This window comes from Cervus elaphus, chromosome 8 (genome assembly GCF_910594005.1).
Source record: "Cervus elaphus chromosome 8, mCerEla1.1, whole genome shotgun sequence".
Lineage (NCBI taxonomy): Eukaryota > Metazoa > Chordata > Mammalia > Artiodactyla > Cervidae > Cervus > Cervus elaphus.
The window spans coordinates 559,517-582,790 of NC_057822.1; the positions used below are offsets into that span (position 1 = coordinate 559,517).

Below are 23,274 nucleotides of genomic sequence, written 5' to 3' on the forward strand. Positions count from 1 at the left end.
CTTCTGAGTTCTCTGCCCTCTTTCAAGATGACTTCCCCGAGGATCGTGGGCCTTGGACCGGAGCCTCTTCCGGCCTGGGCAAGGGGCGGGGTTCATTGAGCAAAGCTCTGCGTGCAGGCGCCCGCGACGGAGACGCACTTCAGGGCGCAGGCGCACGGAGGGGTTGGGGAGGAGGGAAAGCGGCGAGTAAGATGGAAGATGAGGAGGTCGCTGAAAGCTGGGAGGAGGCGGCAGACAGCGGGGTAAGGAGGAGCCGCCGCCCCGGGGCTGGGCCGGGCGGGACCTGGCGTGAGGGAAGCCTCCGGGGAGCGGGTCTGGGGATGGTTCTCCCCGAGGAAGGGCCCCACACGTCGGGCCGGGGATGAAGGAGAGGCCCCTGGCCCCAGAGCGCCGCGAAGGCCTCTTAAAGGGGCCGCGTTCCATTTCTCCCTTCACCTCGGCGCCTCCTTCCCCCGCTGCCCCCGGGCAGACGTGCGCACCGCCGGGGCGCCCCACCCGCCACCCGGGGCCTCTCTGCCGGGCGCCCGCCGGCCCGCCCCGGGCTCCTACGGGCCTTCCTCTCCCCGTTGGACCCCCCCACCCCGCGCCCAGAGCACCATTTTAAAGTTCATGTGCTCTGATGGGGAGCGACGCACAGTGTGGGGAGGGGTGCGCGCTCCGGGGCGGCAGGCGGGGCCCCGGAGAAGAGCGGGAGGAAACGGAGTCATTTCTGGACCCTCGACTCTGCCAAAGTGCCCGCTGCTTTGTGCCGTCCGCCACGGTGGGCGAGTCAGGGCTTTTTTCCTCTTTCAGTTTTACTCTGAGCGCCCAGGGCAGGCCGGTGTTCCGGGGACCCCGCCAGAACCGCCAAAAGCCTCGGCGGCAGCCCCTCTCCCGCGGGCGCGAGCCCCGGGAGGACCTCGAAGAGTGACCGCCGGGAGCGGGGGCGCGGTGCGTGAGGCAGCCGCTGTCCCGGCGGGGAGGGGGAATGGACCGTTCGGCTCTTTGCTTTGGGGGCTTTTGTTTGCCTCCACAAGCTGTGCGAAGATAGTTTATCCCTATCTGGAGCAGCCAGTTCGACTTGGTTCGTGTTTAATTTGGCATTTTCAGAGTGTGTGATTCCGTGGTGACCCTGGTGAAGGTGTGGAGGTGTTTTGGGGCTCTCGTGTTCGTGTTCGTGTCTGTTCTTCCCCCTGGAGCTCTGTTTATCGGGAATAGGGCGTGGAGAGCCGAGTGTGGCTCAGTCGCTCAGTCGTGTCCGACTCTTGCGACCCCAGGCTCCTCTGTCCATGGGTTAGGGTTAGTGGGTTGCCATTTCCTTCTCCAGGGGATCTTCCCGACCCAGGGATCGAACCCGGGTCTTTGCGATCCCATGGACTGTAGCCTACCAGGCTCCTCCTGTGTTGCAGGCAGATTCTTTACGGAGCTAGGCGGGAAGCCGGGTAGAACGACAGGAGCTGGGTTCCCCCTCCCCCGAGCGCCTTTGAGGGTGCTTGTCGGCGCTTGAGCAGGCTGAGAGACGGGCCCTCGCCCTTAGCGTTCCCTTAATGTTGGACCTTTGGCCTTGAAGTTTTTCCCCGTGGTGGTTCAGCATCTCTCAGGGTGTTTGTTTCTCACCTAGCATAATTGAGGGTTTGAAGAATTAACTCGTTCAGAAGGTATTGAGTTCAATTCTTAGACCATCTTTCTTGAATTTTGACTTGAGTAAGGAGAGCAATGGAAAGATTTTTATGGGGAGCAGCAGGTGTCAGCCAGCCGGGTATTTATTCGTTCAGCCAGCAGTTTGGAGTGCCTGCTCTGTGCTAGACAGCGTGCTCAGCAGCGAGTTTGTGCCAGAGAATTCACAGTCTCCGGTAGAGGCGTTTACTGCCTGCGAATGTGAGTGAATCATTCAGAACCCCTCCTGTCGCTCCCTGTGAAAGAGCTTGGCCTACAATTTGAATGTGACTCAAATGATAAGTTTCTTGAGAATCTTGTCCTTTCTTTGTTTTTCCTCAACCTGTTTCAAAGGTACAGGAGTTTCTCATGTTAAAGAAAATGAACAAAAAATGAATGTAGGGTCCAGAAATTGAGGATTGCTTTAGTTTTTGAGAACCAGTAGAGGGCTTAGAGATAAACTAGCCCACTCTCAATTTTATAGCTGGACACCAGAGATGTCAGATCCAACTTGGATCTTTCTGGTGCTCATCCAGTATTTTTTGTACTAAACCCTTCATAAGTGCCAGGTACAGAAATGGAGCCCAACCTTGTCACAGTGACATCATAAGCAGTACTGCCAAAATGCAAGGTCCTTTATATAGCTTTTATTTAATTGAAACACCCTGTAGAGATATTATCCTCTACAGGATAATAAGTAAGGAAACTGAGATTTAGGGAAACCTGTCTGGTTCAAGGTCACGCAGATAGTAATCCGGAAGCTGGGATTTGACCTGTCTACCTCCAAATCTGGATTCTTTCTCTCACATTCTGCTGCCTCCCACCTGGAGATCTATGGACAGTTTGGGAATTGGGCGCTGACTTTTATTTTTAATATGTTTGCTTTGGGCTTGTCCTTGAAGGTCCCCTTGAATCTGATTCCCTTTGCGAATTTCATAAAGAGTCTTGTAAATGTGCACTTTTGAAGGAGAGAATGAGTTGTGATGTCTGTATCATGGGGAAACTGACTATACAGTGTTTCTCAGATGTAGCCAGCTGAGTATGTAAAAGTCTTAGCTTCAGGTTACCCTGTCTCTCAACTGCCATACGGTAATGAGAGTTAAATTACACACACACACACATCTCGCCTTGCCAAAATAAAAAATGGGATGGCGAGGCTAGCAAATGGGGGTTGACTCATTCTAAACATGAGCATTTAAGCTTTATGTAATCTAGAGTTCTAATCCTTGAAAGTAGAGGCTTTTGGTGATTCCTGTTCTCCGACACCACAAAGAATTTTGCCATCATGCTAGAATTTCTTTCTTATTTGTAAATACATCTGAGGTTATTGTTTCCGTTTTATTTTCAGAACACTCAGTATCAAGTTCTGTTGTGTCCTTTGAGGGAAGACTGACTTTGAGAAACATCTCAAATATTCTGTAAATAGATTGCTTTTTGCTTTTAGTTAGTATAGTGAACACTTACCTGATATAAAATTGTCCCTTTACCTATTCTCCCAAGGAGTTACAGCCTCAAAAAAAAAGACAATTTAACAAATGTGACTTATATTCCATCAGGGAAGTGATTCTTTAAAAATATACTGCCTTTGGGAGAAATGAAAATGTAGAATTGAGTTAATGTTGATTCAGACTCTTAAGTTGTGTCCTTATCTTAAGCACATTTCGAGGACAAATAGTGCATTTTGTAATCGTCATATTTCCCCCCAAATCAGGTTAACAGTTTGCTCAATATGAAAAGAGCTGATGTTCCCAGGCTGCAGCAAAGTAAGGTGTTTGCAACAGAATTAGGACTTGATTGCAAGGCGCCAAGCAGGGAAGTGGGAGACAAGTCTCAGGTCCACACCACCTGGTTTTTAGACAGGAGGGTTGTCTGTCTTGTTTTGGCAGTGCCTCATGGCTTGTGGGGTCTTGGTTTCCCAAGCAGGGATTCAACCCCAGCCCTCCATGGTCAGAGCGCAGAGTCCCAGCCCCTGGACTGCCAGGGAATTCCCTAGTTAGGAGTTTCTAAAGGGGAAAGAGAGGGGAAGCTGGTGGTTAATCATTCTGTTGTGATACTTAATCATCCTTCCAGGAGCCAGGCTGTCTGTGCCTCCTACCCAGTGGTCTGTGACCTGGTGGTCCGGATGTGGAACCTGCAAAGGTCATCTTATTCTGAAAACAACTTAGACTTGTGCATCAATGATGTTGTTAGAGGTTACATTCTTAAGACATCTGGTACTGATTAATTATTACCGTGCAAGCATGGGATAGAAGTTAGAGAAAGGAAAGGGAGAAGGGAAAAAGTTTAAAAATCAAAACATTTCTAAAAGCTAGTTAATGGACACGGGTTCAGATTTCTGATTGTTTGACTGAAGCTTTATATTCACTTGTTTAGACACTCAAAAAAGATACAGCTTACTCCATCTTATTGGCAATGAGCTAACCCAGTCCTAGGGGAAGGATGATGGTACATAAATGGAATTGAACTGGTAGTTAATATCAAGCATTGGCAACCTTTCTCATTTTGTTGCGTCTCAGAAGTTGCCTTTTTGGTGAAACAGATCACCAGCCCAGGTGGGATGCATGAGACAAGTGCTCGGGCCTGGTGCACTGAGAAGACCCAGAGGAATCGGGTGGAGAGGGAGGTGGGAGGGGGGATCGGGATGGGGAATACGTGTAAATCTATGGCTGATTCATATCAATGTATGACAAAACCCACTGAAATGTTGTGAAGTAATTAGCCTCCAACTAATAAAAAAAATTTAAAAAAAAAAAGTTGCCTTTTATTCTCTTTTGTAAGGGCAAGTCATGTAGCTAATTGGAAGAAAGTGTATCTTAAGTTCAAGGACAGTGGTCTTCTGGACTAAGAATTTATGTTTACTTTCTACTCTCATAGAGCCAGACATCTGAACATTAGCGCTTCAGGGACATCATGTGATATGTGAGTCTTAGTAAGGTGTCAGTAAGCATGGGATACTTGCTGTGTTCCAGGTCCCAGGCACAGTCCATTGAGGAGACAGGGAGGCAGCACTTTCTGTGGGAGAGGTATAGACGGGGTCCTGGGCCTGGGATCAGAGACAGTCTTGTAGGGAAGGTGATGCCCAAAGTAAGATTCCAAGGCCCAGTTGAATTAAGCACTAGTAAGTCTGGGAGGACAGGTAGAGTAGGACCAGTGCACTCATAGGCGAGGAGGCAGTGAGAGAAGAATGTGCAGCATTAGGAGAGCGACAAGTATTTCCTTCTGGCTGGAGGGTGGGGCATTGGCAGGACAGATTGGAAAGAGATGAGGCCCGAGAGGTATACAGGGGCCGATCTGGAAGAGCTTGTACACGGTTCTGGAGAGCTTGGACTTTGTCCTGAAAGCAAAGAAGAGTGTTGGAGGCTGGTTTTTTTTGGAGAGGAGTGAGTTTTGTACTTGTTGTTGTTTAGACTGTGCGTATGCTTTCTCTAGTTGAGGAGCAGGGGCTTCTCTTGTCCTGGAAGCGGGCTAGGTGGCTGCCATGCCCCGGCTTCTAGCTGCGGCCTGTGGGCTCAGGTGCCCCGCAGCGTGTGGGAGCTTCATTCCCTGAGCAGGGATCGAACCCACGTCCCCTGCATTGGAAGGTGGCTTCTTCAACACTGGGCCACCAAGAAAGTCCCCATGGTTAGATTTTAATTTAAAAGATAAGAGCTTTGATTTGCTTAGCTTTCTTTAGAGAAGAGACCGTTCTCCCTGAAGCAAGGCTGCCTGCCTCACTGTGGGTCTCCGGTGCTGCTGAAATTGCTGTCATCGCAGAGGGTGTACCCTGGGTGTGGATGGGGGGCAAATACTAGTTATTTGGGGGCTACCTGGTGCTGATTTCCTTCTGTTTGTCTTACAGTAAAGAAGGCATTTAAGGTTTGTGGTATCAGCACAAATCCAGGGGTACTGTGGCCAAAGGAGCCACTGCTAAGCTGTTTCTGGTCCTTACGGAAAGACTGAGCTCGAGGGACTGATGTCTTCAGAGGGGACTTTCTATAAAGTGGTTGGCTAGTTGAGACAAGATTCTGCTGAGCAGCCTGTGCCTGGGACTCTGGGAAAAGGATGTTTCACTGTGATTTCAGAAGAGTAGCTTTTCACTCGTGACTGCTCAGCGCTCTCCTTTGAGGCTGCACGGGGGTTTTGTTCCCAGCGTGCTCAGGGTGTACAAGAGAGCTGCCGTGGTTGCTGTGGGTTGGAATTTGGAAAGTTGCTTTTCCTTCTGCAACGGGATAGAACTGTGTATCTTTCTGAAGCTTTGGTAAAATCCTTCCAGAGAAGAGGCACTGTTGTCTGGATCTGGTGACTCCAGTCCCCTTGGAGCTAGCCCCTTTGCCCCATTTCCCCTCTGTGCTGCAGTGGGGCCCCCACGTTCATGTCAGTTTAAGTCTGTATCAAATAGCTGGCCTTCACAAGGTGGAGTGGGTTCTTTCCTGCACACTTTCCATGGAAATAGAAATTCTTTTCCTGTCAAGATAGCTACGGACTTGTTGGGTTTCCTAGGGGATCGAGTTTAGCTACTTGTATCTGTGGCCAAAATACAGAATGAAATTGGTTTTTCTTAAGTGGTTACTATAAAGATTGCTCTTCCCAAGTGGTTTCTAAACTCTGCTCGCCTCCACCAAACATCCTTCTCCTTACCACCCAGTTCAGCTCTGTGCAGGATAAAGATCAAAGCCAGCAGCCACAGAATTTAGCAGCAAATCCTAACAGTGGTCTCTGTGTACGTAAAGAATCTTATCCCTGAGGGTAAGACATTTAAAAATGTCCCTCACAGTATGTCATCCTCTCCCAACACCCAAAACACTTTCCCTTACAAAATGAACACAGGAAACAGTCTTTCCTTTCTAAAAGGAATAGTAAACATTGTTAAAATGCAGTTAAAATGGCATCTTTCAGGGGTGTGGTCCTTAGATGAGACTGCGCAGGACAGTTGTGACTAGAGTCTGGAAAGGCCAGGACTGGCGGTGCTCTTCATAGACCTGGAGAGCCGTGTCCAGCCCCTGTGCTCTGGCCTTCTTGGATTATAAAGGCACCTGTGACCCTCCAGCCGTCCGTCCTGTTCCTGCTCTGAGCTGCGTGTCTCCCTGGGAAACAGTGCCTGTAAGCCGGTGAACTCCCACATCCACTGGCCATTCCTGGCAGGGCTCCCCACTCCTCAGGTAGCCTCCTGAGGGCGCCTTACGGGGCGGGCGGAGCGCACTTCGCGTTCACTGTCCCCTCTGTCCCCTTGACCCAGTGGCGTGTGCGGGGCGGGAGCTCACATAGGCGGTCCCCGCTGAGGCTGCTGGCACCCTGAGCCCACACTTCACGACCTTCCTGGACAGTCTGTTCACCGTGGCAGAGAACTGACTAGTTAAGTGCTTTAAGGTGTTTAGTTCCTGGTTCCTTTGCAGTTGTGTATTTCTTTTGCCTGGGATTGACCTCCTGCTTCTGTAGCCTGGATGATGAGCTAATGCATTTTGTGTATCTGAGAAACTTGAACTCAGTGCTCAAGAGCCAGAAAGAATCCTGTTGTTAGTTGTAATGCTAAGAACAGTGACTGTGAGATGAGGGTTGAAATCTTTTTTTTTTTTTCTTTTTTTGAGCTGTGCTTCGATGCTTGTGGGTTCTCCGACCAGGGATTGAACCCAGGCCCTCAGCAGTGAAAGCGTCAAGTCCTAACCACTAGACCACCAGGGAGTGCCTTGAAATCTTCGTTATAAATGGAAAATAAATTTTTAACATCTGGCCAAGCCTCTGGAGAGAGAGAAAGTGAATAATGTGCTCAGATCTCTCACCAGCTCCTCTCTCTCAGGCCCCCTGTATCTGTAGTTCACGTTGATGGCCTCAGATAACCTATATCCTGTGGACTGCTTTGGGACCCACTTTGCATTTTGAGTGTTGGATCCCAATGCCTTTACCCAGGCCCTGCTTCCTCTCCACAGCCCACCCTGTTGCCTCCCTGCCATGTTCCCTGCCGTCCTGCCTGCTCTATTGGCTTGGCCTGAAAGCCCTGTGTTTCCTGCCCCTGCTGAGTGCCATGATTCTGACTAACTGGTGGTGAAGGTGCCTTTGGGTGTTTGAGTAAAACCTGGTGTTGTGGGGGCGTCATAGAGATTTTGCTCCGTCCCCCAGAGTCTGTAGGTCTAATAGTTCCTTTGGGAGAGAAGCCTTGCTGTCTTCATTGTAAAATGTAGCAAGAAAGGATAGGTTGCCTTTGACAGTCAGTGACCCACTTTCTCCATCCGTGGCAGGAGAGAGATCAGGAGTCTAGGCTCAGGGCTCACGTGCCAGGTGTGGTCTGGGGCAGGTCACTGGCTACTGTCAGTGAACAGTTTACTGATGACCTAGTGGAGAGTGTCACCCCCGCCAACCTGAAGACTGCAGTCAGAGGGTCTCATAGAGCTCTGAGAGAGTGTCAGAGAGGTGAGGGGGAGGCCAGTTGGCGTGTGACATGGTGAGGGGCGTGTGTGATTCGGGCACACGGCTCGGTCGGTCACTGCCATTCTCAAGGAACAGGTACCTTAGTGATGGTTTTAGTGCTTTTCTCAAGTATGGGGAAGATGGGAGAAGCTGGGTCCATAAAATTTTCTCCTGAAGATAGGTAACTGTCTGAGGCTCAGCTCTGCCCGTTTCCCCAGAGCACAGTGCCTCCTCCTGCTCTCCGCCCTGTGTTCTTTCCAAGGGTATTGAAGGCCAGTGATTGCAGTGCCTAACGGCTTGGTTCTTGTAGAACAGCATGGTGGGTGACATTCTTTACTGAACAATCCCTTTTGCTTTCGGTCTTAATTTCAGCCACGGTGTGGGAGGCATTTTATGACCAATTTGCCCTGGAGTACTTGGAATGCTCATTTCCAGGTCAGGTGAAGATTTTGTTGATAGGCCATTTAATGTGCTATTGGACTCAGCCCTGTTAATAGTAATCAAAAACCTCTGGACTGCCTGACTTACTAATCTGTTATGGTCCAGGAAATGGTTCCCTCTAGTTGCTTCTTCCTATATCTAGGGTTAGCTATTACAGTCATTAATCTTACGGAACTATATCTTTGATCAGTTGTCTCAAGTGACCTTGTCATCATTAATTGTGTTGAAGGGTCAGTCATGCATTTGCTAGTTTAAAAAATGATAATCTAAAAAAAAAAAAAGATAATCTTATAAAACAGGTAGAATACAAGTAGCAAGGTTGTAAGCAAGTATTTAAGCTGAGAACTTCCGTTAGGTGTGGTCCAGTATCTCCCCAAGTTGTCTGACCTGTTTGTTCTGCAGCAGTCCCTGTGTTTAAGAGAATCAGTATATTGGCATGATACATAAAGTTCCCTAGAGATGTCTGTACCTTCGAAGGCAAGTGGTGGGTCATTTTGACCCCTGCCAGGGTTGAGAGGAGTGTTGTCTTCTAAGGAGTTACGTGCCTGATGCCAGGAGGAAACAGGGGTGGCCGTGGCTGGGCAGGCATTCCCACCTTTGAGAAGGTCTGGTTAGTGCATGTGCAGGCAGGCAGTGCACGCTGGGCGGGGGGAGACCCGACGGGCAGGGGAAGCTTCTGTTTACATTTTTATCTTGCCTTAAAATTTGTGTTTGAAAAAAAAAATTTTTTTGTGTTTGATCACTACCTTTGGGGCTTCCCTGGTGGCTCAGAGGATAAAGCGTCTGCCTGCAACCCGGGAGACCCGGGTTCGATCCCTGGGTTGGGAAGATCCCCTGGAGAAGGAAATGGCAACCCACTCCAGTATTCTTGCCTGGAGAATCCCATGGACAGAGGAGCCTGGCGGTCTACAGTCCACGGGGTCGCAAAGAGTTGGACACGACTGAGCAACTTCACTTTCTTTACTTTCTTTCTTTCAGCTTTGTTTTCCTCATGTGTGAAATTAGATTAATAAAGTCTACCCTGCCTAGTGATAAGAGTTAAATAAAGTTATTCCTGAGTGAAAAGATCATTCTGGCTGCTCTGCAGAATAAACTGTAGGGGCAAGAATGGAAGCACAGAGACTTATCAGGATACTGTTGGTAATTAAAACCAAGATGGTCACAGCAGCAGAAGTATTGAGAAAATTCAGCATACATTTTGAAAATAGAACCAACAAGATCTGCTGATGTGGGTGTGAAGAGGCCTCAGAGGTGAGTCCAGGGTCTGGCCTGAGCCCTGGAAGACTGGACTTGCTGAAATGGGGTGAGAGGAACAGGTTTGGGTGACGGGATAAAATCAAGAGTTGGTTTTGGACACAGTAGGCTGAGGTACCTTTTGAAATCCAAGTGGGACTGTGTATATGAATGATTTTAAAGCTGTGGAACTAGATGAGGTCACTTAATAAGCCAACCTGGAAACAGAAGGGGCAGACTCTCCAACCTCAAAGGATCGGGAGAGGAAGAGGAACCTATCTTGTTATAGAAGAAATCAAATACGAAGCGTGAGAGGGAACTACCAGGAGCGTAGTGTCTGGGAAGCTGAATAAAGAAAATGGTTTATCCATTCTATTGATAAAAGCTTACTTCAACTTTAAAAATGCTGCAAGGAAGGAGCACTGAGAGTGCTGAGTTAAGTGAAGGTTTGGGATTCACCAGTAAACGTAGCTCCACTGCAGGCTATTGGAAACTCTGAGAAGGATGGTTTTGGAGGGACAGCAGAGCTCAGAGAGCTGAAGTGAAGTGAAGTGGAGGATGTCACCCAGAGCAAGGCCTGAGCCAGACACTGGGCACTGAGTGAGTGCTGGTTGCTTTGTGCTGAGACAAATAGGACCCACCAGAGTGGGTTTTGCACATCACTAAACACCATGCCTCTTGGATCCTTGAGGCACTCAGTCACTAGTTGCTGACAGATGTAGTGGACAAGAGGGATACTTGTCATTCTAAGGTTAGGTCTAAAGCAGTGTTATCCAACAGAAGTATCCTGCACGCCATGTAGGTAATGTAAAGTTTTCTAGAAGCTATATTTGAAAAGTATAAACAGCCACATGAAATTAATATTTTTAATTCAATATATACAAAGTAGTATCAAATCAACATATAAACAATATTGAAAATATATTAAAGAGCTATGTTACACTGGGAAGTCAGCTGTGTCTTTGGCACTTAAAGCACGTCTCAGTTTGGACTGGCCACATGTCAAGTGCATACCAGCCACATATGGCAGTCACCACTGTGCACTGAGTGGTCCAGCTGGATCTAATGCAGAGGAGAGTGTGCCCAAAGGATTCCCTCTTTCTGGGCAGGCACAGAGGGATCCGGAAAGCTCTATCGAACTTGGAAAAGAAAGCAGGAAGTGGGTGTCTCTTCCAAGCAAGTAGAAATTGTTTGGTCTTTACTGCATACCACCCCAGAGCCCTCTGTGGTTTTCTGGTGCCCCTGACTTGTTCCAGTTCATATCTTGCTGACCCTAGGAGTTACAACTGATTTTCCACAGTAGCTTTTTGAGTAGTATTGATACCAACTAATAAGAACCATTGCTGGCTGCAGCTGAAGTAATCTCAGATGACTTTCTAAACCTAATCTAAGGTTACAGAGATGGGTCCATTATCAGATGCCTTTCTAGATTTGAATGTCCCTATTTAAGAAGTGTCTTTCTTTGGGGTCCCTTTTTTGCTTTCCCCCTATTCTTACTGTCACTCTTTCTCCCCGACGTCTCTTCTCCTTTAAGTTTCTGCAGCTCTCCCGGGCTTCTCTCTCTCTCCCGACAGTGTTTGTACACCTCTGCCTCTGCCTGGCTAGGCGCTCCCTGTCAGCAGGGACTGCCTAGCTCATCTCGGTCTCCAGCTGCTAGCGCATCTCCTGCTCGACAGCAGGTTTTCCGTAAATGCTTGTCTCCAGCTTTTTTTGTTTTTAATCACAGTGAAGCAAAAGGAAAATGGCCAAAGATTTCCTTAGGGAGGGAGCTTTAGAACTTTATCCTTTGCCCTACAGTGACCCACATAATTAAAGTGGAATGTCTTTCCTTGCTGTGGGAGCCACAGGAAGGCGGAATGCCTGGTGGGCAATAGAACCTTCAAACCGACCAACCCGAGTCTGTGTTAAAGAGGCAGCTGACTGCTTTGCGGCACTGTACCGCTCTTCTTTGTCTCTCAGCTTCTGAATTCTGCCTTTTGCTCTTTCCAATTTACCCAATCGTGTTTGCTCAGGAGTTATTATTATTATTATTGTTATTGAACCTGTCAGGGATCCTGAAGCATCGCTGTGAAATCAGACCTGGGGGAGGCAACTGTGGGTGCCCTCATTCCTGGAGTTAGCCGGGGGATGGGGTAAGCGGAAGCACTGGAGCCGGCCAGCCCCCCAGGGCAGGACCGAGTCACCACCGTGCCAGTGACGTGGAGAGAAAGGCAGGGATGAAGCGCCGTTACTAAAGTTGATATGAAGGTTGTTAGGAAAAGCTTCTGTGCATTGCACATCTGGACTTGAAATAGCCAGGGGCGTGCTTTAAAAGTTATGGAGACCTTTCTATCTGGCTTTAGACCATATTTTGCTGGTTCCACCCATGAAACCAGGTAATCTTAAATCAACCCTGAATATTCACTGGAAGGACTGATGGTGAAGCTGAAGCTCCAGTCCTTTGGCCACCTGATGCAAAGAGCTGACTCATTAGAAAAGACCCTGATACTGGGAAAGATTGAGGGCAGGAGAAGGGGATGAGAGGATGAGATGGTTGGATGGCATCACCAACTCGAGGGACATGGGTTTGAACAAAGTCTGGGATGCAGTGAAGGGCAGAGGAGCTGGTGTGCTGCAGTCCACGGTGTCAGATACAGCTCAGCGACTGAGCAGCAACTACCCGCGAGTTATTTTTGTTTTATACCTAAATGAAACCGAGGCCGTGGTGGGAGGAGGCAGACTCCCCCCAGGTGTGTGGTGTGGAGACACAGGTGCCTTGCTGGGGAGGCTGCCCCCGGGGTCTACTTGCAGATATGTGGTTCCCAATTTGGGAGAGCTGGAGGAGACTGCATGAGCCTGTGGGGCATAGCGGTTCACAGGGAGCCCAAGATCGGTCATTCCGCCTTGAATTTGAGAGGAGAAGCAGAAAACACCAACTTCTGAAATGGCAACTGACAGAGAGACACATTGTGCTCACTTAGATAGTAACTGTTGCTGATAAAAAAGATGTTGCTTCCTAAATCAGAGCCAAGACCTCTTAGACCTCCATTTGGTAATGAGATCACTTGGATTCTTGGAAGTTTTGTCGGCTGCCTGGTGACCAGAGGGTCTGGGTTTGGGTCATCAGAGAGAGGGGTGCTGTGGTGGAGCGGCCCGGCCCGTCCTCTGACCCCGGGGCGAGTGAGGGAGTTCTGAGAGGCTGGCAGCCGCAGGCCAGGCTCCAGAAAGGACTGGACACAGACACACACCCAGGATAACAGGTCAGGATTAGGGTTTGTTCACTTTGTCTGCTGTGAGTGTGGCTAGTGTAAATCCGCTTCGCCATTCCTAGGTGAAGTGGTAAAGTCTGTTTTTTGCAACAGTACGCTGTAACGATGCTGTCCTTACTGCACTTTGCACCAAGGCCCAGAAGAGTCTGTCTCTCTCCTCTCCTCTTTCCTCATCTCTTCCCTTCTCGAGTTTCTCTTTTCTCTCTTGTCCACCTCTGTGTCACAGGAGCGGGGCTCTCCCTGTAGTCTGCCTGCCATGCACACACATCCTGACCCTCCATTCCTTTGGAAGGTCGTGGCTGTGTCACAGTGGAGACTGTTCACGGTGTCTCCTTCCGCTCCTGTGCGTCCACCCCCAGCTTTCTGCTGGAGGTTCACATGAGCACATTCATTGCAAGACTAAGGGCCTCAGCAGCCAGTGCAGCTGTGCATCTTTCTCGGGTGTGTTGAATTTGCAGGCCTTGATGTCTCACTGCACTCATCTTGTGGCGGTGACCTCCCTTCTATCTCTCGTAAGGACCAGCCTGTCCAGAAGCACCTTGCTGCCCACGGTGGTTCTTTGTGACTCCCCGACCCTAGGCTGCTTGCTTTCGGGTTTGCTTGTTCTTGCAGACCAGGCAGCACGGACCTCATTTTGTAGCGGTGAAGTGACACCTGTGCTTGGTAACAGCAGATCTCCTGCTTAGGATTTTGACCCAGAGAGAGGAGGCACAGAGCATCATCTTCTGGAGTCTGTTCAGTGCTACTTGACAACAAATAAAGAGCTTTTCCGGAAGGAGAAGCCATGGGAAATGGAACTTTCTTAGCCCCTCACCTGTGATTACTTGTGCCCTGGTGACCGACCCTTCCTCTCTTGGAGTCGAGTTCCAGCACTGAGCTTGTGGGTTTCTTTCACTAGCCGTGGAGGCTGGGCCTCTCAGGCCTGTGTGCATCCCTGTGGAAGAGGAAGGTGCCCTTAGCTAGCTGGATTCCTTGTTGGGGCCACACCAGGCCTGCAGCCGATGGAATCCCTTCAGCTGTTGCCTCTCTGGAGGAGACCGGTGTTCTCCTTGTAGTGTGCCCTGTAGGAGAGTTTCCACTGGGTCCAGCTCCTCAGAGCCCGGGTCGGAGAGTGGATTGATTGCAAGGGCCTGTCCAAGGAGAGGATGGACTGACTCATGACACCTGGACAGACTCCAGTAGGAGACGCGGGGCCTCCTCCAGCTGCTGGCAGGGCGCCCGCCTCCTGCAGACAGCCCTGGGCGCGCTGGGCTGCGGCAGGCCAGCCCGAGGTGGCCGGGGCCCACTTTGCACCAGGGCTGTTGGCGCCAGAGCTCGTCCTTGCCACTGCGGGACGAGTTCCTCCTCAACCCCAGTAAACCATCCTGCCCGAGGTCGTGGGGAGGAGTGCGAGTATTAGTTCCTGGGGTGTGGGGGCAGGGTAGGATCCAGGGGTTGGGAGGAAGCGGGGCTCGGTGTCCACTGGCTTTCCCAGGGGGTTGAGCTGTGTGGGGGGCGGCAGCGCGGGGTGGACCTCCAAAGGCCTTAGTTCTGGGGCTGCCTTGACGACGTGCTGCGCTGTGACCCTGGGGGGCTCTGTAACCTCTCTGAGCACCTTTCCCTCATCTGACCGAGAGAGAAAAGCTGCGTTGTCTCACGCGGGGTCGGTCCGGAAGGGAGTGTTTGGGAAGGTGCATGGCAGCCCTGAGGCCCTGCCTCTGCGCACACCCTCCTGAGGGCCTCTTCCCCCACCTCCCCGCACACCCTCCTGATGGGGTCACCTCCAGGCCCTGCCTCCGCGCACACCCTCCTGAGGGTATCTCCCCACTAGGCTCTGCCTCCCCCCCCCGCCCCGCACACCCTCCTGATGGGCCCTCCCCGCGCGCTCTCCTGAAGGGCTCTCCCCCACCAGGCCTTGCTTGCTGGGCCTGGGCAGCTTCCCTGTCTCCCCCGCGCCCTGGAGAAAGAAGGACGTGCCGTGCCCTCCTGAGAGGAAACCTGCATGGGCGCTCTCAGATGCTCTCACCACAACGTGTGTTTCCCATAGTGCTTTTAAAAAACCCGCTAACCTATTATTAGGTCCAGTTGCCTCTTATTTGCTCCTCACAGCAGTATAAAAGCAAGAGTTCTTGTAATGAAGTTTAAAAATTCAGAGCTTCACCATCAAACTGAAGCAGTAGCTTCAGTCTCCCGGGGTGTGGCTGCCTGTCTGCCCGTCTTCGGGGGACGCGTGCCCCCGGGCCCCTTGGAGCCCCCTCCCCTCGCCACTGTGCTCCCTTCAGAGGGAGTTTGGGTGCTTGCCCGCCTCTGGAGGCATTTGATCTGACCCGTTTGAAGACTTGTAAATCCCGCGGATGTAAAACCTTGCATTTATGATGGAGGAACTTGAATAGGAAGTCTCATTTTCAGATGGTAGCAAAATGACACAAACTTTAAAACTGCAAGTTATTTGCGAAAAGCCCTTAAAAGTTGATGGGCATTAGTCTAACATGAAACATACTGTTTACTCAGGCAGTACCACTGTCATTAATCCTGAAATTTAGAAGAAATAACATTACCGAGTGTGTTGTAGGCATAGATTTTCTTTGAGTGCATGTCTGTGTGCTCACAGACAACATCTAGCTCATTTTCTTAACCCTCCAGGCACCAGCTTGTGTTCCAAGCTTGAGTAAGAGGTTTCATTCTTGTGGCTTCCTACCCCCTCCAGAGAGTTGGGGGTGCCCTCAGAATACATTTTGTTATGCTTGCCTAAATATAGTTTGAGTCTTTCATAAAAACAAAGCATGTTAAAGACAACTCAGCATCAGTCATATCAGTGTCAGATTCCACTTAGATTCAGCTTCATATCATTAGGCTAGCTTCATATTGTTTACAGGAAACGAAAATAAGGACTTGGAAGGAAGTAAAAGAGGGGGAAAAACATATTCCAGGTGATATCAACCAAAACAAAACTGGCATAGCTTTATTAGTGTGAAATAATAGATTTTAAGGTAGAGATTGTCACTTCACAATGGTAAGCTTTAATGTACTAAAGGAATAATTATTGATTTTTTCTTTAGTCTATAGATCAAACAAATCAATAAGATTGTAGAAGATTTGAACAATTCAGTTAACCAGCTTGGACTGTAGCCATCAACTATATTTCAGCACATAATTTGTGAAAACTAGCTCTGGGCTCTGAAGTTTTTGAAAAAAATATTTCAAAAACTTCACTAAGGCCATCGTTCTTAACATTTTGCAAGTACTAGAGTCCTTTCAAAATCCCATCCATCTTATTAGGTCAGGATTTCTCAGCCTTGTCATTGTTGACCTTTGGGGGTAGATGATTCTTTGCTGCGAGGCTGTTCTGTGCACTGTAGGGTTTTAGTGGGATCCTGGTGGGCATTTTAGCCCACTGGATGCCAGCACACCTCCCCTCCAGTAATGACACCTGAAAATGTCTCCAGACGTGGCCAAACGTACCAGAGTCACCCGGGTTGAGAACCAGTCCGTAATTTTGCATGTGATTACGCCCCTGTCCAGCAGCTAGGTGGTCTTGCCCTCCCTGAACACGGTTGAATGGGACGTGTTTTAAGAACACACAGGACCGCTGAGGAGCCCGGAGCCTGGGCCGTGCTGGGCGCCCCTTCCCTGTCCCGCACGGGCAGACTCGCACCCCCGGCTCTGGAGGCAGCCTGCAGGTCCTGCTGCTGAGGCTCGGAGGACTCCGGCTGCACAGATGGTTGGCTTCTCTTCTGTTCTAGGCCTTTTGCTCGGTGCTAGTCTCAGAGTTCTAGTCCATACAAGTGAAAAAAAATTGTAAAATATGTGCTACACGGGCTCATGAAGGGAGAGTGTGTGTCTGAGGAGCAGGTGATGACATGTATGGGCGCAGAGGAGACTTCAGAGAGGAGAGGCGGCCGCTCAAGCTGTGTTTGGCAGGACACCTGGGAGTTTACAAGGGGTGGAGACTGGAGGCAGGCAGACCGGCCGGCTGCGGGGTGGGCCGGCTTGGGTTTGCTGTGGCTGGTGTGACAGGAACAGGAGCTGAAGGCGTGCGTGCGGCAGGCGTGCTTAGGGCTTGTACCGGCCCGGCCAGCAGTTGAAGCGTCTTCAGTGGGCACGGGACACAGGCAGGCTCATGTTTGGAGAGTTGATGTGAGTGGCTCTTTGAAGGACAGGTTGGCGGCTGTGCAGAGACCCCAGCTGAAGGCTGCAGTCTAGAACTCACCGCAGCCTCGGGGATGGAGGGGGACGAACCTGCAGGGAGTCAGGGCCCCACGCCCCAGAGGCTCGTGAAGGGAGGGCTGCACCCATGACTTCTAAGGACACACTGTCGTCCCTGGTCACAGAGGACGCTGCCCTTAGCTCTGAAAATAAAGACAAGTTTTTATTTGAGAGAGATTTTTTTCCACTTTTTATATACATTTTTTTCCTCTAGGAAATAGACAGACGGTTGGAAAAAAAACTGAAGATCACACAAAAGGAGAGGTAAGGCTGCTGTCTGGTCTGAGGGCTCGCGCTCTGCCGTGAGTGTGGGCAGCCAGTGGCGTCTCCAGCTGGCCGTTAGGTGTGGCAGGTCAGGCTCGTGGGCAGCAAGCGCTTCCTTTAGGGTCAGACACGGCGGCTGTGGGAGTGAGGCTGGAGTGGTCGCCTGCGTGCTGTGTCAGCGGGCCCGTGAGGCGGCCTGCAGAGGGGAGGGGCCAGGCCAGGGCTGGGCGCGGAGGCGACTGAGGCGCGGGGCACGCTGTCTCCTAGGCGCCACTTTCCTCCTCTGTGACACAAGGCGCTTGGGCAGGCGAGTCCCCTGGGCCCTGCACGGCTGGTGGCTCAGGGCGTCACGAGGGTATCGGGAAGAAGAGGTTCTCGGGAGTTCTTCAGGACCTTTCAGGATCGCTTTCCCCACTCAGGCAGCAGAGGGAGTGGGTTTGCAGAGCAGGTGCAGGTTGACTGGAGCGGTCTGTCTTGGCCCTGCTGACCTGTCAGCATCCCGCGGGGAGGAGGAGAGGGCCTCTGCAGGCTTACCTACTTGTCCCTGGGGGCCTAGGGGCCCTGTCCGCCCGCTGGCTTCCTGGCTCCCCGCCTCTTGGAGCAGAGCGCTGGCTCCCTGTCTGTCTGCGCGCCTGGTCACAGCGCCCTGGCCACCTGCCCTGGCCTCCCCGACCCGCTCCAGGCCCGCGGTGGCAGCCCCCCCCGCCCCGTCACGACCCCTCCTGACCTCAGGGCCCTGAAAGCAGGCCCCTGGGGCTCTTCGGTTCTGAGGAGGAGCTAGGTGACCGCTCGGGGAGAGTCTTCGTGGCCCTTCCCGCCTGGACCCTTGCTCTCCGCTGGCTCTTGTCTCTTCCCTGTCGTCTGCCCCGCCCTGTGTGCACACACCCGCCGTGCACCCCCAGCCCTGGGCAGTGCTTTTCCTTGGAGCGCTGCCAGGCGCGGTCTCCATCATCCCGGACCGCAGCCTCGCAGCGTCCAGCAGACCGGAGAGCCCTGCTGCGGGGCGGGAGGGGCTCTGCTCGGGACCTCTTCCGAAGGGGCCGCCAGGGTCCGGGAGGCACAGGCCCCTCAGCAGAAGGCCGGGCCGTGTGGCCAATCCCGTCTCGATGCCGGTCGGAGCAGCAGGGCAGGCCCCCCGGAGCCTGGGTCTGAGCGCATGTTGGGACCTTGACTGGGAGGGAATGCTTTGCCGACCCTCAAGCTAAGGGACTCCCACCTACCAGCCTGTTACATTCTGGTCTGCGTAGGGAAGCTGAGGTTTCTAACTGAGGCCGATGGATTCTGGACGAGAGATGTTTTGTCACCAGGGCCAAACCGTGGTGGTTGTGACTGTGGTGATCATGAGGAGAGAAGTCTGAGTGAGCCGGTGCCCCACCCCCTCGCCTGGGGTTCGGTCTGGGGAGCAGACCTGGGGCTACGTGAGCTTAACAGGCAGGCTTGCTGTTTGGCGAAACCCTTCCTGACTGAGGATTTCAGTGTCTGGTCAGAGGCCAGAGACTAATGAATAGGCTTGGGGGGGGATAGTCGCGGGTCGCACTGGGTACTCCATCATCGTGGACAGGACTTCTGAGGCTGTGTTTGCTCTTCGTCAGCAGGAAATCCAAATCTCCTCCCAAAGTGCCCATTGTGATTCAGGACGATAGCCTTCCCACGGGCCCCCCTCCACAGATCCGCATCCTCAAGAGGCCCACCAGCAACGGTGTGGTCAGCGGCCCCAACTCCGCCAGCAGGCCGGCCCTCCCGGTCAAGTCCCTGGCGCAGCGGGAGGCAGAGTACGCGGAGGCCCGGAAGCGGATCCTGGGCAGCGCCAGCCCGGAGGAGGAGCAAGAGAAGCCCATCCTCGACCGGTGAGTGTGCTCGCCCCGCCCCCCGGGGGTAAGAGCGCGGCCTGCGAGGCGGGCGGGGCTGTGCGCGCAGGGGTGGGCGGCGCGGGTTCCAGTCACCTTGGCCGGTTTTAAGCGCACCTCTGCCGCTTCCTTCTGCTTAGCTTAGACCTACCTAACCCTGTGTGTCCTCACTGTCTCATCCGAGAAACGGGATGATGATCGCCTGCCTCATCCACTTATTTTATTTTTTTTCTCATCCATTTATTGTACAATTAAATGACAAGTGAGTTGCGGGTGTTATCTTCTGGGTCTCATATGGCCCACTCTGATGTTTTTGTGAATTTTCTAAATTTTTTTTATTCATGGCATTTTTGCCTCTGCAGCCCTAGAGGTTGCTTTATGTAAGTTTATCATCCCCCGGTAAAGCAGTATTTGTTAGAACATCCTCTTTCTAGCTAGAGAAGCCTCTTTGGGAGGGAGGGGGTATTCGGAGGCTTGGCATTCTAATCTGTGCGTACTTCTGTGCCTTCACTATTCTGATGGACTTCCGTTCTCTCTCCTCTGAGCCTTCATTTGGCAGAGTAGAAGTCCGTTCTCTTCCAGCTCTTCACAGTCCTAGAGTTAGCTCGGAGGAGCGACGGGGCGGGGCAGGGTCAGCCCGGCCTCTGGGGAGCCTGGACCCCGAAGGTCTGCGGGACACGTGCTCTCCGTGGTCACTGTCGCTGCCCCTGGACAGCACAGGCCCTGGGGCACGCCCCCCGCCTCCAGAGTGCTGTGGGCGCTCGCAAGCAGGAACCGTCCTCCCCGTCTATTCTCCGGGCTTCCCAGCTTGGAGGTGCGCCGAGTCTGCTCGCTAGAGAACTAGGCTTATGGGGCCAGAGTCGGCCGGGAGCCACTGGCCTCCACCCCAGACGCAGGAGTTGACTTTAAGATCTGGGGGCTTCTCCTTTGCCCTTTCTCAGGCCTCCCTCTGGTCTTTTTCTTTCAGGCCAACCCGGATCTCCCAGCCGGAAGACAGCCGGCAGCCCAACAATGTGATCAGACAGCCTCTGGGTCCCGATGGGTCCCAAGGCTTCAAACAGCGCAGATAAACGCGGGCTGCCAAGGATGCCGCCGCCCGCTGCAGGCCGCACTGCGGGGGCAGACCGCTGGACTTGAGCAGAGGGAGCGACCGACTGACTTGCACTGTGATCCCCTTTGCTCCGCCCACTGTGACCTTGACCCCCATGCACTGTGACCGCCCTTCCCCCTCTTCCCACTGCGATTGGCGTGTCTACAAGGGCTGTCCCCAGTCAATGGAAAGGGAAAGGGTGGGGGTTAGAGGAGGGTTGGGGGACCCCCCAGGGACTCAGAGTAGAGAGTCAGGCAGTGCCCCTTGGCCACTCGGGGTGAAGCCAGTGCCAGCAATAACAGTTTATCATGCTCATTAATTTGGGATTTCAAAACGCAGATGAGAACTCCCGTCCACCACCCTCAAGTGCGTGTCCTCATCACTTAAAAGCAAGTTCCTTGGGAAAATATCCTTTTTTTTTTTCTTTCCTTCCTATTTTTGTTTATACAAATATTTGATTTGCAAAAAAAAAAAGTGCATGGGAGAGGTTTTAGCAGTTTAATGAATTTTTAATTGAGAAAGGATAGTTTGGTAGTCTACTTAAAAGTGTTTCTGGGAAATTCACTAGAAACATTAACCAATAGGACTTTGGTGAGCTTAGCTTCTGTATTCCTACTGCCGCCCAGACGGGGCCGGGCTCTGCAGCCCCCAGGACAGTTGAGCACCCATGCCTATACCTCCCTCCCCCAGCTACGGCCCAGGGCCTCTGTGCCCTGCCTGCAGACTGGGCTAGCTCTGTAGGCTCTGAGAGCCTGGGGAGGGTGCCAACCCCTCACCTCTAGTATTTTGGGAGATGGAGAAAGTGAACAGACTTCCCCTTCCAAAACCCCTCAGGGTGGTTCCCTACCAGCCAGGCTTACTGCTTCTGGAAGAAGGCAAGGAGTGAGGCTGCACTCCAGGCTGTGGGAATAAGGGCTGCAAGACTTGCTCCGTGTTTTGCTGTCAACACAAGGAAAGCCAGGAGAGAGTCTGACTCCAGGACTCTGAGCCTCCTGCTGAGTGTGGTCAGAACACAGGTGGACTTTCCCGCTCCAGCAAGACTTAGAAATAACTTTCACGTGTCTGTGGGGTGCCATCGCTGTCGATGGCATCGGCTTGGTAACTGTACCCAGGACATTTCCCTTGTGAAATCACTACCTGAGGAGCAAACCATTCTGAGTACGTTTGGGGAAAAACAAGCTGTGCATTGCAAAGGTTGGTAATGACAGACTGGTTCCCCCTGCGCCTAGGCTACCCTCCATCCCTTTTTTCCAGAGCAAGGGCCTTGAGCCAAGGCAGTTTACCCTCTGTCCTTAAAGCCTGGAGACTGGCTTTGGCTCTTTGCGGTGGAAGAGGCTTAGAGGGCTCTGCCCAGAGCAGCCGTGTGTACCATCTGGCCCCTTTCAGGCTTTCTGAGCTGTCCCGTTGCACTGCACCTGGCATCCCTCAGCCAGCCAGACGGCCTGCCTGCTCGGCAGATGAGTTTTGGAACGGGTGCTGTGATGTCTGTGGTTGGGGCAGCTTGTACCGGCCACGGTGGCGGGCCAGGTCTTGCAGGCTCGCTCCTGCCTCTGGTCCTCCTGCCCTCACCTCACCCCGTGGGGATGTTAGCGGGACCCAGCAAGCCTTGGCCCATTGCGTCTGCCCCTTAGGAGGGGAGGTTGGCTGCCAGCCGAGTCAGCAGCTAGTCCCTAGCACGGGCTTACCACTGAGTGGAGCCCGGAAGCGGTGTGTGCAGAGAGCTGGATGCAGCTTCAGTGAGAGCCTGGGCATGCTGAGTGCCAGCACAGGCTGTTCTGAGGGGTGGGCGGAGGGGAAGGCTGCTGTCTCCACGGCCCGGACCAGGTTTCTGCGTCCGAGACGGACAGTGTCCATCCCTCACGTGACAGTGGTTTCTGGCCCAAGATGAGACTCTCCTTTTCAGCTGGAGAAGGTACAGGGGTGGGCAGGTAGAAAGGCCAGAGGTGCTGAGGGCCCCACTGTGGGGACCATCTGCTCTCGCTCCCCTCTTCTGGCGGGAGCCCAGGAGGCCGGCTGACGGGTGTCTGGATCGAGGGGGTCGTGGGGCCTGCGGCTCCCGCCTCCCTCCGGCCAAAGACGGGCTCTGCCCGCTGCGTGCCTGCCCCCACCCACCCGCAGTCTACCCTGGCTCCCCAGACAGAGAGGTGACAGACAAAACTTAAACGAAGTGAAACAGGAAACTCTTGTGTTGGGGGGAGGTGGGCGGGGAGATGGGAGAACGGTTTGGATTTTGTGTGTGTGTTTGTGGGGGTTTTTTTTTTTTGTAGTTGTCTGTAACTTTCCTTAAGTGCTTTTTTTTTTTTTTTTAAAGTAAGCTGCAGGCTTTGGCTTGGAAAACCCCGGAGGGGTGAGGGGGGCAGAAACCTGAGGCTGCTGCCCCTTATCTGCCTCCGTGGTTCTGTCCCCTTCCCCAGCTCCCCACTCACCCCCGAGCCAGACCTCAGACCTCCCAGCTAACCGCTTCCCATGAGCCACTACTCTGACGTCAGCCTATAACCAAAGGAGCTGGGGGTCTGGGCCTGGTGACCCCCCCTTCTCCGCCCACTCAGTCAGGGTGCTCCCCACCTGCAGGCAGGAGGCAACACCCGATCTGCTCCCCTCAGCCCCTCCAGGGCCCCGCCCCGCCCTCCCCTGCTCGCCCCGCCTGGGGACACTCTGCTCAGGGACGGGCCGGCAGGGCTGCCCCGGCCTCCCCGGTAGGCAGAGACTCTGGAAGCCTCTGGGGTCCTGTTTTCAGCCATGCGGCCCCCGGGGTGCATGCGGGCCCCTCGGGCGTCTGAACAGGGAGGCCCGGGAGGGAGCCTGCCCCCTGCCGTCCTGCTCTGCCGGTCCGGCGGGCATTCCCACCCCACCCCGCACCGCGGGCTCCTGAGTCGGCAGATGAGGCATTTTATAAATTGTATTTTAAATACATGTTTTAAACTTGTCAAAGCCTTGTCCTCATTTCAGT

The 23,274-nt window shown here is 52.6% G+C and overlaps 1 protein-coding gene across 2 annotated transcripts; it reads left to right on the top strand.

Annotated features, from left to right (window-relative positions):
- The first annotated feature begins 133 nt into the window (after nt 1–133).
- SZRD1 (SUZ RNA binding domain containing 1) lies at nt 134–23,255 on the top strand. 2 transcript variants are annotated; one of them, XM_043908918.1, is made up of 4 exons: nt 134–242; nt 17,338–17,387; nt 18,980–19,234; nt 20,202–23,255. In XM_043908918.1, exons 1-4 carry the CDS (start codon nt 192–194, stop codon nt 20,302–20,304), a joined length of 459 nt encoding a protein of 152 aa, XP_043764853.1. In that variant the 5' UTR covers nt 134–191; the 3' UTR covers nt 20,305–23,255. The 2 variants fall into 2 exon arrangements, with proteins under 2 accessions (XP_043764853.1, XP_043764854.1); XM_043908919.1 differs by having other exon boundaries at nt 18,983–19,234.
- The last annotated feature ends 19 nt before the right edge of the window (nt 23,256–23,274 follow it).

Excerpts from the sequence above, each read along its gene's own strand:
- SZRD1 (XM_043908918.1), top strand. The coding sequence starts at position 192 with ATGGAAGATGAGGAGGTCGCTGAAAGCTGGGAGGAGGCGGCAGACAGC. Across the intron at positions 17,388-18,979 it reads AAGATCACACAAAAGGAGAG|CAGGAAATCCAAATCTCCTC; the intron begins GTAAGGCTGCTG and ends GCTCTTCGTCAG. Across the intron at positions 19,235-20,201 it reads GAGAAGCCCATCCTCGACCG|GCCAACCCGGATCTCCCAGC; the intron begins GTGAGTGTGCTC and ends TTTTTCTTTCAG.